Source organism: Hibiscus syriacus, unplaced genomic scaffold (genome assembly GCF_006381635.1).
Source record: "Hibiscus syriacus cultivar Baekdansim isolate YM2019G1 unplaced genomic scaffold, ASM638163v2 tig00110864_pilon, whole genome shotgun sequence".
Classification (NCBI taxonomy): domain Eukaryota; kingdom Viridiplantae; phylum Streptophyta; class Magnoliopsida; order Malvales; family Malvaceae; genus Hibiscus; species Hibiscus syriacus.
The window spans coordinates 1,474,516-1,488,676 of record NW_024062893.1 but is presented as its reverse complement, the minus strand read 5'-3'; the positions used below and the strand labels follow the sequence as shown (position 1 = coordinate 1,488,676).

The window sequence follows — 14,161 nt, the reverse complement described above, 5'->3', positions numbered from 1 at the left end:
ACGTAGGTGAAAGCATTCATCAACATAAGTATATGCGTTTACACCAGCATACATACATGCAGCGACTGCATGAGCACATGGATATTTTCATGCCTGAAAACGACCACAATCACACCATTTGTATCGTAAATCAACTCTAAATGTTTGGTCTTCTCCTCCGACGTTACGGCGTATGCACGACACGACAAAAGTATGACCAACTCGGTCGAAATTATGAACAACCATTGATGTTGCCAATCGCTCATTTGCTTCCATTGATTCCACCACTATAGGAGCCCAAGTTTTACCTCTATTTATGAGACTCTTAATTTCCTTGCCTTTGTCCGACAAAACTTTAGCCAATCTAAAGTACGTCTCTTTCACCACACTCGCTATTGGGAGATGACGTGCACCTTTTAGTACCGAATTAATGGCCTCAGCAAGGTTTGTGGTCATATGTTCGTATCTCCGACCTTCATCGTATGCTTGCGACCATTTTTCCCGCGGTATTTTTGAAGCCCACTTCCAAACACGCTGATCATCGTAAAATACCTTCAAATTCTCCAATCTCTTGTCAAAATTTGGTCGACGTAGTTCGTATCCTGTTTCATAATATATTGTGTTAAACCGCAATTAAAAAAACCACGTAAAAATGCACAAATATTGAAAATAAAACTTACCCATGCTGATTATCTCGCTACGAATGTATGCGTTATGAAACTGGTCGATACTATTATTGCCAATATGACGGATACAAAATGTCGGATATGCATACGGAGGTATCCAATGACTTCCTGGTCGTTCAATTGCCGTCAAAATACCCGTTCCTCTATCGGATATCAAGCAAACTCCATCTTCACGAACGACATATTGACGTAGATTGGTTAGAAAGAAATCCCAAGCCTATGTTGTCTCTCCCTCAACAATGGCGAATGCAATTGGGAAGATATTTCGCTCACCATCTTGAGAAACTACCATCAAAAGTACATGCCTATATTGACCATCAAAATTTTTTCCTCTGAATTGCACCCAACTGAAAATTCACCAGAATTATCGAATAATTCAGTCATTTGGTACGGAGGTAAATGTGGCATGTCTGGGAATTCAGGTGCCCTCATCGCATCATAGTCTATCTCGTACATGTGAGGAGTAGCTTCATACGGTGCTGAAACTTCATCAATTACACCTCCACCAAAAATATTTTTGTCGCCGCCCAAAACTGGTTCTTCGGTTTCTTCATCTTCGCTTGAATCATCATGAATTTATCCCCATCGATTTTCAGCGTCAATATCAACAACCAATTCCGGTATGTTTCTCGTCTCATACTCTGCTACTGCAGATGTCCCCCGACTTCATTTACACTTTCCAATAGTGTCATAAAACTGTTCGGGAACTTGTATGTCGGCTCCTCAAACTGACTATATAAAGCCATTTCAGATGGATTTTGAGCAAACACATCTTGATGACCCAGGAACATCACATATGTTACGCGCATCAACAAATAACTCAATAACTGCTATATTGGTTAACTCATGTAATCCAACCATGATTCCAATATCATCATCTTCTTCAAGTGGAACTGCAACATATCTGACTGGGTTGGGGCATATCATAAACCTATACCTCAAACCATCAACTGCAGCTCGAATTTTTCTTTCTATCTTATGCTTCATTTCTATAAATGTGATGTCTTTTTTTAACATCATATTTATTAAATTTTCAGACTGAAAAACTACTCCGACCTCATTTTCCATAATCTGTCCATTATAATGGACAATCGTGAAAAAGTTGTTGCTCATTTTCTCTACAAATAAAAAAATAAATTAATTTAGATTAAAAAATTAGATAAGATAATTTCATAAATCATTAAATATAATATAATATTATATTATATTAATGATCAAATAAAATTTGTTATTAACTTGATTGATTGATTACTAATATTACTAATAATGATTTAATAATTATTATTAATCTAATGATTTGATATTTAATGATTTAATAATAATATGATTTAGTCATGATTACTAATAATTATTTATTATAAATATTTAATGATTTAGATTTGATACTAATCATTTAGTAATTATTACTAATAATAATAATGATTAGTTTGATAATATTTTTTATTTTTTAAAAATATCAAACAAATTTGTTAGGCAAAACTGTCGAGATAATGTTCTCGAAAGAATTATTTCGCGAGATAATGCGTTGGCCGAATTATTTCATTCAATTATTTTTTACTCCTTACTAATTTACACATACAATATAAATTAAACAAAATATTCTTTTAAAACAACACAAAATATTTTTAAACACAATATTTTTTTAAACGAAAATTATCTCGCACAAATTAGTGTATATAATCTAATATAAACTTACTAACTAACTAATTTACACATATACAACAACAAAAAAATGGACAACAAAAAATAATAAATTACTCACGTATTTATGCCTTCTTCATTTCCTTTCTTTTCCTTGTTTCTTTCTTCGAATCAATCTGTACGTGGGGCAAATGTTGTGGAATAATGCCCTGTATGTGTAAACAAAATATTTATTTAAACAACAATAGCTCCCACAAATTAATTTTATTTAATCTAATATATTATAATATAACTTAAACTAATAAACTATTTCTTTATTATAATATAACTTAGTTAAAATAACAAACTAATTAAGCACTAATTAATTTTTTTTATAATATAACTTCAACTTCAACGAACAACCTAATATATGTTTAAAGACACTAACAAATTAATTAATATTTTTTATATTTAATAACTTAAACTAAGAAACTAATTAACTATTTTTTTATATAATATAATATATAACTTAAACTAACAAACTAATATAATATAACTTAAACTAACAAACTAATAATTTATACTAACAAACTAATTAACTAGATTTTAGTTTTACCCTAAACCTTAAACTAACAAACTAATAATTTCATATAATAAACTAAATTAAACAATAAAAAATTACCTCACGAAATATGTTTGAGCCTTTATCTTCTTTTCTTCTTCTTCCTTTTCTTTCTCTCGGCAAAGTTTATATGTGCTTATGCTTATGCTTCTGGTTCTGCTTCTACCCTAAACCCCATATCCTTTATATAAAGCAAATGAGCGTTGGACATAGTCATTAAATTTGACTGTTGAAGCAAATATAATATTAGCATTGAATCGTATAACTATTGAGCATTGAAAGGCTGCAATTGAACATCAATATTTGTTGCATTTAGCAGCTAAATTAACACTGCAATAATACAACTATGGATGCAACGCATGCATGAGGCTATGGAGGCAACACATGCATGAGGGATGCAAGAGCTTGGTCGCCGAGACTCCATGGCAACCTACCATGTCGCCGGGACTCCATGGCGACCTACCATGTCGTCGGGACTCCATGGCGACCTACACCATTCGACGTGCATGGCCCATGCACAACTCCCACATTCATCCCACAGCTCCCATATGCATTACTCCTTGGTCGTCCGATTGCATGGCAACCTCCTTGGTCGCCCGGAGTGCATGGCGACCTCCTTTTGTCAATGTAGAATTCACCCTATCTCAGCAAATAATATGTCCAAAGCATTATCTCGTGAAATAAAAGTTCAAGAACATTATCTCGTGGATTTTGCCGGCGATCGAGTTCCTACAAACAGACAAATCTGAGGATGTTAACCTCAAATTATTAATCGAAGGTTGTAAAAAGCTATTAAAAGATCAAGAAGTGAAGAACATTATACATATCCTAAGGGAAGCCAACAGGTGCACCGATTCTCTCGTAAAGCTTGGTCTCAATGAAGAAGAAAGGGAAAAAACGAGCAGCCTGAAATCTTATTACGACTATTAGATTCTAACAGGCAGAGTGAAGAAACCCTAAGAATGTAGAGGAAACGTTGTCGTTTGCCTCACCTCTTTTGTACAAAAAACCAAATGGTTCATTGACTATATGACAGTGTTTTGTTGAGTCCGTCATTTATTAAAAGTTATAAAATTGTCTTAAGATAATAAAATTTACCAACTATTAAAAGTTACAAAATGATCACACAACTATTTATATGTTTCAAACTCATTATTTTTTGTTAAAAAATTAAAAATAATCTAAACTGAATGTTAACATGATGACTGAGATATAATAAAATTCAATCTCAAAATATTTTGAATTATATTTTGTGGATCGACTCTCTGTTTATATTATGTTGTCAAACCAATGCATGAAACATCACTCCGTCGAGCCAGTTCTTAAAAGCAATTGCAACACCAATATATATTATTAAAATATAAATTTATCAAATCTCATTCAACATGTTAACGTTTAACTCATAAGACTGTCAATTTTTAACAAAAAAAAATGAATTTAGAACATATAAAAAGTTGGTTGACTATTATGTAACTTTCAATAGTTAGAAGATTCAATAAAATAATAACAAAATATTATTTTATAACTTTTAATAATTAGAGACTCGACAAACCAACATCGTACATATAATTGAGGGATCATTTATATTCTTTAACTTGAAATTTAATCCAGACTCTATAACTTGATACAACAATGACAACAACAACAACAACAAAACCTTATTCTCATATGCAATGGGGTAAGGGGGAGGTAGGGTAGTAGGTTGCCCCTAACGTCAGGTTGAGAGCAACTTCCGTGGAAGATCTCCGACAATCAAAAAATTAAAAATAAAGATAAAATGCAATGCATGTATAAATAAATAATTAAATAAATATATAATTGAACAGTCTTCATATACAATCTTCATATGCGGCCTTCATATACACTTCTATAATGGAAAGCAATCTACGCAAATAAATCCCGTAACCATTTTCTCCTTTTAAATCATTAATTTTCTCAGCTTTTCGGCTTTTCCTATCTCAGTTAGTTTATTTTACCGGGTGACGTTGGCTTTCATGGATGAAATGTACGGATTCTACACCATGGGAGATCAGCACGTTGACAACGCTTTAATGTCACCGGAAAACATGATAATTCCTTCCGATTACCAAGCCCAGCTTTATGTATCAGATGGGGCTCCGGCTTTTAGATCCGACGAGCTAATCTCTCTCGCTTCCGCTATCTCCGAAGCCGCTTCCATCAACCCAGAAATTCAACGAGAAGTGGACATTTCAAACGTGATCAAAGCAAAAATCGCTTCTCATCCTTTTTTTCCTCGTTTGCTTGAGGCTTATATTGATTGCCAGAAGGTGAAGGGAACTAAAATTACTAAAAGAATTTTCTTTGTTTTTTTCTATTTCGGGTGGAAACAATCCACTGAAAAATGAATAAAAGAATTTCGAACTTTTTCATTCTTCTTTTTCACCATAGCTTCATTAAATAGGATATATAACGGCACTGTAGATGTTATGTGCAGGAACATCAAGGTAAGATTTGCTGCAGTTGCTTTGTTTGTCGTGTTTTAAATTTCCGCCATTAATGAGTGGTTTACGAGGGTTTTTTAGTCTCAAACTAGTTCGCACTTCGTTTTTCTTCAATTTCATGATCCTAATTCCTACCCTTTTTTTTTCTTACTCTTCGTAAAGAAGCTGACTCAATCAAATTCCATAATTTAGTCGGAATTATCTCATGGATTTTTAATCAAATAGAGTGTATGCAGTTTGTTGATGCTTTGTTTCGATTATTGTTCTAAGCTCTTTATAGAATTCTTTTTTTCTATTTTAGGTCGGAGCACCTGCGGAGATGGCGAGGATATTAGACGAAGTTCTGACGGTGACCGATGTTAACAAGCGGGATTTTGTGCCAACCTGCTTGGGAGCCGATCCTGAGCTCGACGAGTTCATGGTTTCTCTCCTTTGCGACTTTGAAGTTTGCTTATCTATTTTCGCTGTGTATATATATGTATATATGATGGTCTGGGGTTTAATTTGTTCAGGAAACTTACTGCGATGTGTTAGTGAAATACAAATCTGATCTTTCAAGGCCTTTTGATGAAGCGACTGCTTTTCTAAACAAGATTGAGATGCAGCTTCGAAATCTCTGCACGGATGCTTCCATTACAGGCCCTTCTGGTCAGTCCCTCCTCTCTCTTCCACAAGTCAGAGTGTTACAGTCTTATTTCTTTTGGATATCTTTATTCTTTGTTCAATCTTTCGATTCTTGGTTTTTCTGCTCTCATATCTTCTCTTTTCATGACTTCGTTATCTGGTTCAATTACAAAAGAAAATTTACTCAAATAATTGAATAAAGCTAAAATTGGTCTATAAACCTCTCTTGAATGCCTTCAACTGGCAGGGAAAAGTTGGGTTTCGTAGGCTCTTGGTGTATGATAATATGAACGCACGAATGGACGACAATTATTCATTTCCTAGTCGTCATCATATCATTTTCTGCTAGAGAATCGATTAGGGGAGGGCAACAACAGTACTCAAAAGGAGAAATCTTTCGAGTGTATCAATAATATGATAGTTAACACTAACTGAAAAGTAAACGAAACCCTAGAGATGATGTATAGACAAATATTATTGTTTAGACACCATTTCCGTCTTAAATATCCCATAGTTGAGGTGGAATAGGGGTTGATCATTCCCCAGTAAGCATTTGCCTGTTAATGATCATCTTTGTTTGTCATTTCACATCTTTACTTTCTAAATGTAGTTTCAGTTTTATCTTCTTCTTTTTCTTTGGCTGTTTGTCAGAGAAAATGAAAAATGAAAGCCTCAAAGTAGACATCTTTTGGTTTCATTTTTGAGATTATGAACTGACGTTTCAGAGTTTAGTGAGTGTCATTCGAAATAATTGGTCGACAGACTCTCACCTATGCGTTCAACTGTTTCTTTTTTGCAATGCCTTAGATTATGCAAAAACCTAAGCCTAGGGTCAGTTGTTTGAGTTGATTGAACGTTTGGGTTATCTTATATCATTTTTTACCCCAAGGGGTCTTCTCTCTATATCTCAGTTTTATCTTCATTCTTTTTTGAAGTTTCCGTATTTGACACATTTGTCCTACATCAGTACTGAGTTTTAACAATGCAGTTGATCCAAGTCTTTTCTGCATGTATTTGAAGGATTATCGATTTATGTTCAAGTATGTGTCAAACACGGGCGTTTGTTTTCTTCAACTGTGTTATTGCATGATCACCAAATCATGGCTACCCTCGTTGATCCCCCTAGGAACAGTAATGGTTTTTATCCGAATTAAGAGGTTAATCTTTCAAATGAACTTAAATACAGTAGATTTACAGTTCTTCATCATGACTACAGTGTTTTATAGGTAAAAGATACATAGAATTATTTTTCCTGCAGTTTGCCGAAATGTTTCTAGGCTGGAAACTTTTGTTTGATGAGAGCAGTGTATAATTGCTCCATGATGTGTGCTAAAATAATAAAAGCATTTACCATATTTTTCTCTCACACAATGTCGTGCAAGCAGTGATCGTACATGCGTGTCTGTAGGGTGATGCCCATATGTTCTATTGATTCAAAATAATGGATCAACTTTTCGAATTTGGTTATTTGATTTTTAATATCATTCCAAGTAAATGATTCTATTTTTTTAGTGTGTGAAGTTAAAGTTTTACAACTCAAGATGAAATAAATCGAATAATATTTTGTTGCAAATATCACTTGATTTTAGGCTCTATTTTATTTAAAGCCAGTATTTGCATGTGTAATTTCATTTGTGTGAGATAAAAGTATTTACACTTTTTATAGGTATCTAAACATGAATTTAATGTTTAATCTAATAATCAAATCTTTGGTTTAATTAGATATATGAAGGTATTTTTTGGTTTAATAATCAAATACTTTGACTTTTTGGTTTATTTTGTATATTGTGATGCATGAATTTTCATGGAATAATATTATTTAATATAAAATTTGTAGAAATAAACCATGATTAAAGTGTTATATCTGTGAATGAAATAAAATTAAATATACATATGTATAATTATATTAAAATAAAATTCATAGATCATATTGTATATTTGAATAAAATAATGTGCTGATTTTATATTTGTCTTGAAAAAATCTCATAACATTCAAATTGCAATGTATTATGTTGTGATTAGAATGATTTAGATGCATTATGTTAAGATATTAATTAGTCTTCATTTGCTGATTTGATTCATTTCTAATAATAGTAATTAGATTTGGAATGCAAGCTTGGAAGGTGAAGTTTAAGGTAGGGCTCTAAATAAATTTGAGTATTGTTGACTTCTGCTCGACTAAAAAGTTCAAAATTGAATTAGATTTTAAAGTTTGTGAGCTTAAAATTGTTAAATTCAACTTGAATTCAAAATCAAAAAGTAAAAGTCGACTCGAAAGCTTGTGAGTTTAAAATTTTTAAGCTTGACTTGAAATTAAAAAATGAAGTTCCACTGAAACTTAAAAAAACTTGAATAAGAAATATTCTAAGACTTAGCTTGATTGAAGTTCAAATCTAGTTCAATCTTGAATCTAAATACATGAAAGTCTTATATTGTATTTTAAAAGAATAATTAACATATAATATTAATATTAATTTAATTAAAAATTTTAATATATTATTTATTTAAATTATTTGTAATCTTTTCGAGTTACTTTACTTCATTTAATTTGAGTGTTGGTTAACTTAATTCTCGAATGTGTTTGTATGATGTTGGTCCATAATTTAAGACAAAACAAGGTTGAATGGCATTAGTAATTTATTATGATAGAAAGAGAGGCAGAGGAGGAGGATTCACATGGACAGCCGGGGAATCCGCTGAAGGGTTTGTTGTGAAATAACATTAATGACACCACTCATTCAATTCTCCGACGTTGTCCGGTTTTCACGCATCTCTGCCGCCACTTTAGTCCAGGCTTCTTTATCTCCGATCTTCACTTGTGGGGGGTGATATGGTCAAGAAGATTTGCTGGGTCATCCTTTATTAGGTAGTATATACTAAGCTTGTTGTGTATTAGAGAGTCATGTCGACTCGAACTGACAGTAGATATGACCACACATTTGGGTGGTCTTTGTCTTTAACCCTAATCATTCTGTTTTTGCCGTTGGGTCACCATCCCCTCCTTTAACTCTTTCGTCTTGTCTACTCATTGAGGTTCGGTGGGTTAAACTTGGTTTCATACATATATTATTGTTATTTTTAATTCTTGGAATGTGCTTTTAATTTGAAATTACAAATGTCTTGTTTTTTTGAGTATTTTTAAAATAGAGTCATTATCAGATGGGAGCGGAGAAGTTCTGAAAGAAGATCTGGTGAGTAGATTCGGGAATCATATAAGCAGCCTGAAGATGGAGTTGGCGAGGAAGAAGAAGAAGAAAGGAAAACTGGGAAAGGAAGCAAGGCAAATATTGGAAGAGTGGTGGAATGTTCACAACAAATGGCCATATCCAACGGTACCCTTCCCTCTCTCTCTCCTCTCGCTTCAAGGATGATGATTAGATATTAATATTATTACTTGGTCGGTGGTTGAAGGAAGGTGATAAGATAGCATTGGCTGAAACAACGGGACTGCACCCCAAGCAAATCAACAATTGGTTCATAAATCAAAGAAAGCGACACTGGAAGCCTTCGGAATCCTTCATATTCCACTCGTTTTAGATTTTCAAAGTCGTTTCTTCTTCTTTTGTTTCATGCGTATCCGCAAACTTCGCCAACATTTAACGTTGTTCACTTTATGGGTAGAGATGATACAGTGCGAGACACATGTTTTATTCTTGCATCCAGCTTTACAATCATCCACCTATATATATGTCTTGCTTATATATTTATAATAGCTTTAATTTGAATTTTTTTTTATAAATTCAAGCATAATGATAAAATTATGATGATAATTACCTTTATTAGAAAAAGAATTTGTTATTTGGCTAACAATTAACGTTGTTAACGTGTCACATCATGCTATAACAGTTATTCTACTAATGATTTCTTTTAACAAAAGATACTTTAACTAAAAATTAAAATATTGAAGGTTAAAATTCTCTAAAAAAACAAAAATCAAAGTGATCATGATAATTTTACTATTATACCTTAAATTTATATGTCACATAAAAAAATACCTATAACTTTTTTCATGTTTCAAAATTTTAAAATTAACATTTCAACCTTTACCCTTAAACATTCTAAAAGAATTCGAAGCCTTCAATTTTTAGGATAATCTATTCAATTAGTCATGAAAATATAAGATGTATTTTATCACCAAACTAAAAATCAAGATTTAGTAACTAACATTTTAAGTTAGTGCCAATTTGGTTATTGCTAAAGAAAATGATATGGTCTCTTTTTAAGTAATATAAAAATACATTTAGCTCTTACATTCTATTCGATTTTAATTCTAAATAAATTAATAATTTAACTTTTTCTATATTTTATAATTTATTAATTTAATTATAATCTTAAAAGTAATTATAGAAATTCAAAGAAAACATAAAATTACCAAATTACCCGGAGCCACACTAATAGGAGTCGATCCATTAGGGAAGAGGAGACTATAGGAAGACACAAGAAGCCATTGGATCGTCTTTATACAGGACTCGTATGCCAAAGCGGTAGCATTAAGGGTATTGGATGTAGAATTTTATCATACTTTCTTGGGTTGCAAGTTTTTGGTTCTTCTTAATAGAAATTGAAGTGATTCACTCATGTTATTTAAAGATATGTAGCAAACTTCTTTCACGAGCTTGGCTTTCAGCCACAGATACCAATTTCATTGCATATAAACATCATACATGATGAATTAATCCCAGTTCTACTTCCTACTCAAGATGATCAAGTTTAAATTATAATTACTACTATCTCATCATACAATCCAAACCACATTACCTTGTTACACTAAATGTTCAATTTTTAGGGGTTTGTATTTTGTTGGAATTTTTATTTTTATTAAATTAAATTTGTATTTAATTTGTACAATTGAGTTTAGGTTTATAATCTTATTGGGGTTTAGATTCGAATAATTATTTAGGTGTATCGATTTATGTTTGAATAATATATTTATATATGGGTTTGGATTTAAATATTTTAAAAAATGTATGTTTTAAAATGAAACCTGCCGGTTATGATCTCTAGTAAAAGCACTCCGAAATTATAGATGTCCGCCTTGTCTGTTAACTGGCCATTGGCTAGGTATTCCGGATCCATGTATCCTCTGTGGATCATACAAGTAGAAATTACTAGTTCGAACATGAGAAGCTTTCGATTATGCTGAACATTGAATAGTTTCTAGTACGAGCAGAAAGAAGACGATGCTTGCAATGTTCCGGCAATGGCAGTGCTGATATGACTCTGATCTTCATCGAAAAGACCATGCCAGACCAAAATCAGCGATCTTGGCACGAAACTTTTGATTTTTCAGGATATTACTTGCTTTTATGTATCTGTGAATGATTTTGTTTGTGGGGCTATCGTGAAGATAGACTAGACCTTCTACGGTCCCGATAATAATTTGGTATCTCTTTTCCCATGTAACTTCTTTTCCTCTGCTGGAATCTGTTTATGCTTTCGGGAGGTTAAAACAAGCTGTAAGTGATATATCAGTATCAATTTAATCTTCAGTATCTATATTGGAAGTTAAGTATTGATGTTTACCAAAGATGAAAGAATCAAGGCTCTTGTTAGGGAGGAACTCGTTGACTAGAAAACTTTCGGGTCCTGAACAACTACATCCCAATAATCTCACCAGGTTTCTATGCTCCACACTGCTTATCATGTTAACTTCATTGTAGAAATCTGCAGCTCGACGTCGATTGTTAAAGAAAAGTCTCTTCACAACTCTCTCTCTTCCATCAGGTAGAACTCCCTACAGATGAAAAATGAGTTATTTTAGGTCTAAAATATGAGTTCTTATTTGTTTATCTCAATTTTTAAATAATTTTACTCTCTCAACATTCGATCTTAGCTACGCACGTCCCTTCCTTACACATCTTTTACCTTTAGTAACTTTTAGTTAAGAAATATAAAAAAAATATTATGTGAAAAATATAAATAAAAGTGCGTTTATCCATGGCGGGAAAGAAATCAAAGTTGAGCCCCAAAATAGAAGCATGAGGGAGAGTGTGTGATAGATGGAGCATGCAATGCAATAGCAATACATTTGGTTGTGTCGCGACCGTCTTTCGGTTGGGTCTCGAAATTGGGTTTCGACGTGAATGAATTAGATTAGAGTTGTCACCGACCATTTTAAAACAAATTTAGGTGGGGCGGATACCATCTTACCTGATCTGCGTTGTACCAGAAACATGTCGGGTTCGGGAGTCGGTTACGGTCAAGGAAGGATTAGCACCATTGAATCGCCCTTTCGGTACCAATTAATTTTCCGGTTGTCTTTAATTGCGAAAATTGAAATTTAAAAACCCGATTCAAATTATTTACCTTCGATTGAAATTACTACCGAAGCAAAAATAAACAAAATGGTAGATGACAAAATAAAATATTGAATGCTAAACAAAAAGGAAAAAAATGAATAATAAATAATAAAATAAATAAATAATAATAAATAATGTATTATCATTTCTTAATTCATATTTATTATGACAAATGAACATGAAACACCAACATGTGAAATAAACACAACAAATATAGAACTCGTCCATTTCAAAACAGTCAGCGTTGGTATTTTATAAAGCAGAAAAAAATAACAATTGTAAAATTCCGCAAACAAACACGTTCCAAAACAACAAAAGCAATTAAAAAAAACCTTTCGAACTGCAAATGGAAATTAAAGTCCGTGTATTCAGCTCAGCTACAAATCCTTAGCGCTTCTTCTTGCTTGCTTTTGCACCACTGGTGTAACCCCGAACTTGGATTTAAATGTCTTAGGATCGTGTGAAGTAGCAACACACTGGGTACTTTGTTTTTCAGACTCTGAACTGTGGTCCCACGTTTTTCTCTGTGCGCCTCTCCTGTGTTTTTTTCTTTGCGCCCCTCCCAGTTCAATATGCAAGTGTGGATTATATAACTTTTGTGAAGCACTCAACCCATAACAGAATGGTCAAGGTAGGTATGGAAGGGGCCGAGAATTGTGGAAGGTGGGTGGTGAACGTGAGAGAAAAGGAAATGGGGTAATGGGTTGTTGTTTTCCAATTAAGTGGGGTACAAAAAATATTAAAAAATACTAATAAAATAATAAGAATAATTTATATAAATGTATATTTGTATGGTAAAAAAAAGTGTGTCTACAGCTGCCCCTCTTTGCTCATAGTCGTGTAACGGGTGTAGGGAAAATATTAGAAGACACACTTTTCATGAATGTATCCAAATTTAACACCATCTATTACATGGATGAATTCCCATTTTTATCGAATATCCTCTATTGTAGAGTTGAAATCCGACGTCATAACTGGTTTGCCAATCTGGATTGAACCACAAAATAACTCCCTCGTCGTGAGGTTGAGCCGAAACTGAAAAATTCTGAGCACGAAATCCTTCGTCGTGAAGCTGAAATCGGACTCAGAGTATTAGAAAGTAGCTCATGGATTGTCTTCTAGCCCAAGATACTTCATCGTGAAGGTGAAACTTGTCCTGAAGACTTTGGTGTTGCTGTGTTGCAGATGACTTCTTCGTCGTGAAGTTGGGTCAATCTGCTGGGGTACGATACCCTTTGTTGTGAAATTGTAAACATATATGGCCCCTTCGTCGTGAAGTTGAGCCTGGGAATTATATATACTTCGTCGGGAAGTTGAAATCTAATGTAAGTTACGTTGTTTCGAGGCCAATATCATTCGTTGTGAAGTTGAAATTGATTCTAAAACTGGAAAGTTTATTGACAGACACTCCTTCTTTGAGTTGGATATCCTTCGTCGTGAAGTTGAAATCCAATTTTGAGATGGATGTTGCTTGTGTGTACGATTCCCTTCGTCGTGAAGTTGAAACCGCTGGTGGCCCATTCGTCATGAAGTTGAGCCTGGTAATTGGATATCCTTCGTCGTGAAGTTGAAATCCAAGTAAGTTGTATTGCTCCGAGTCCAATATCCTCCGTCGTGAAGTTGAAATTGGCTCTGGAACTGGGAAATTGTTTGTTGACAGTCAGCCGCCCCTTCGCTGTGAAGTTGAGCTTGTGCTGTCTCAAGTCTAATATCATTCGCTGTGAAGTTGAAATTGACTCCGAATGAAACTGAGAAGTTGTTTGTTGACAATCAGCCGCCCCTTCGTTGTGAAGTTGAGCTTGTGTTGTCTTGAATCCAATATCCTTCGCCGTGAAGTTGAAATTGGCTCTGAAATTGGGAAGCCCCTTC

General features: G+C 33.5%; 1 protein-coding gene across 1 annotated transcript; it reads left to right on the top strand.

Moving 5' to 3' along the window:
- Positions 1–4,836: 4,836 nt before the first annotated feature.
- Positions 4,837–9,530, top strand: LOC120143871 (homeobox protein knotted-1-like 6). The gene is made up of 5 exons (XM_039158086.1): positions 4,837–5,195; positions 5,671–5,790; positions 5,882–6,043; positions 9,143–9,325; positions 9,405–9,530. The coding sequence occupies exons 1-5, from the start codon at positions 4,902–4,904 to the stop codon at positions 9,528–9,530; spliced, it is 885 nt and encodes a 294-aa protein (XP_039014017.1). The 5' UTR covers positions 4,837–4,901.
- The last annotated feature ends 4,631 nt before the right edge of the window (positions 9,531–14,161 follow it).

Excerpts from the sequence above, each read along its gene's own strand:
- LOC120143871 (XM_039158086.1), top strand. The coding sequence starts at position 4,902 with ATGGATGAAATGTACGGATTCTACACCATGGGAGATCAGCACGTTGAC. Across the intron at positions 5,196-5,670 it reads CTTATATTGATTGCCAGAAG|GTCGGAGCACCTGCGGAGAT; the intron begins GTGAAGGGAACT and ends TTTCTATTTTAG. Across the intron at positions 9,326-9,404 it reads ACAAATGGCCATATCCAACG|GAAGGTGATAAGATAGCATT; the intron begins GTACCCTTCCCT and ends CGGTGGTTGAAG.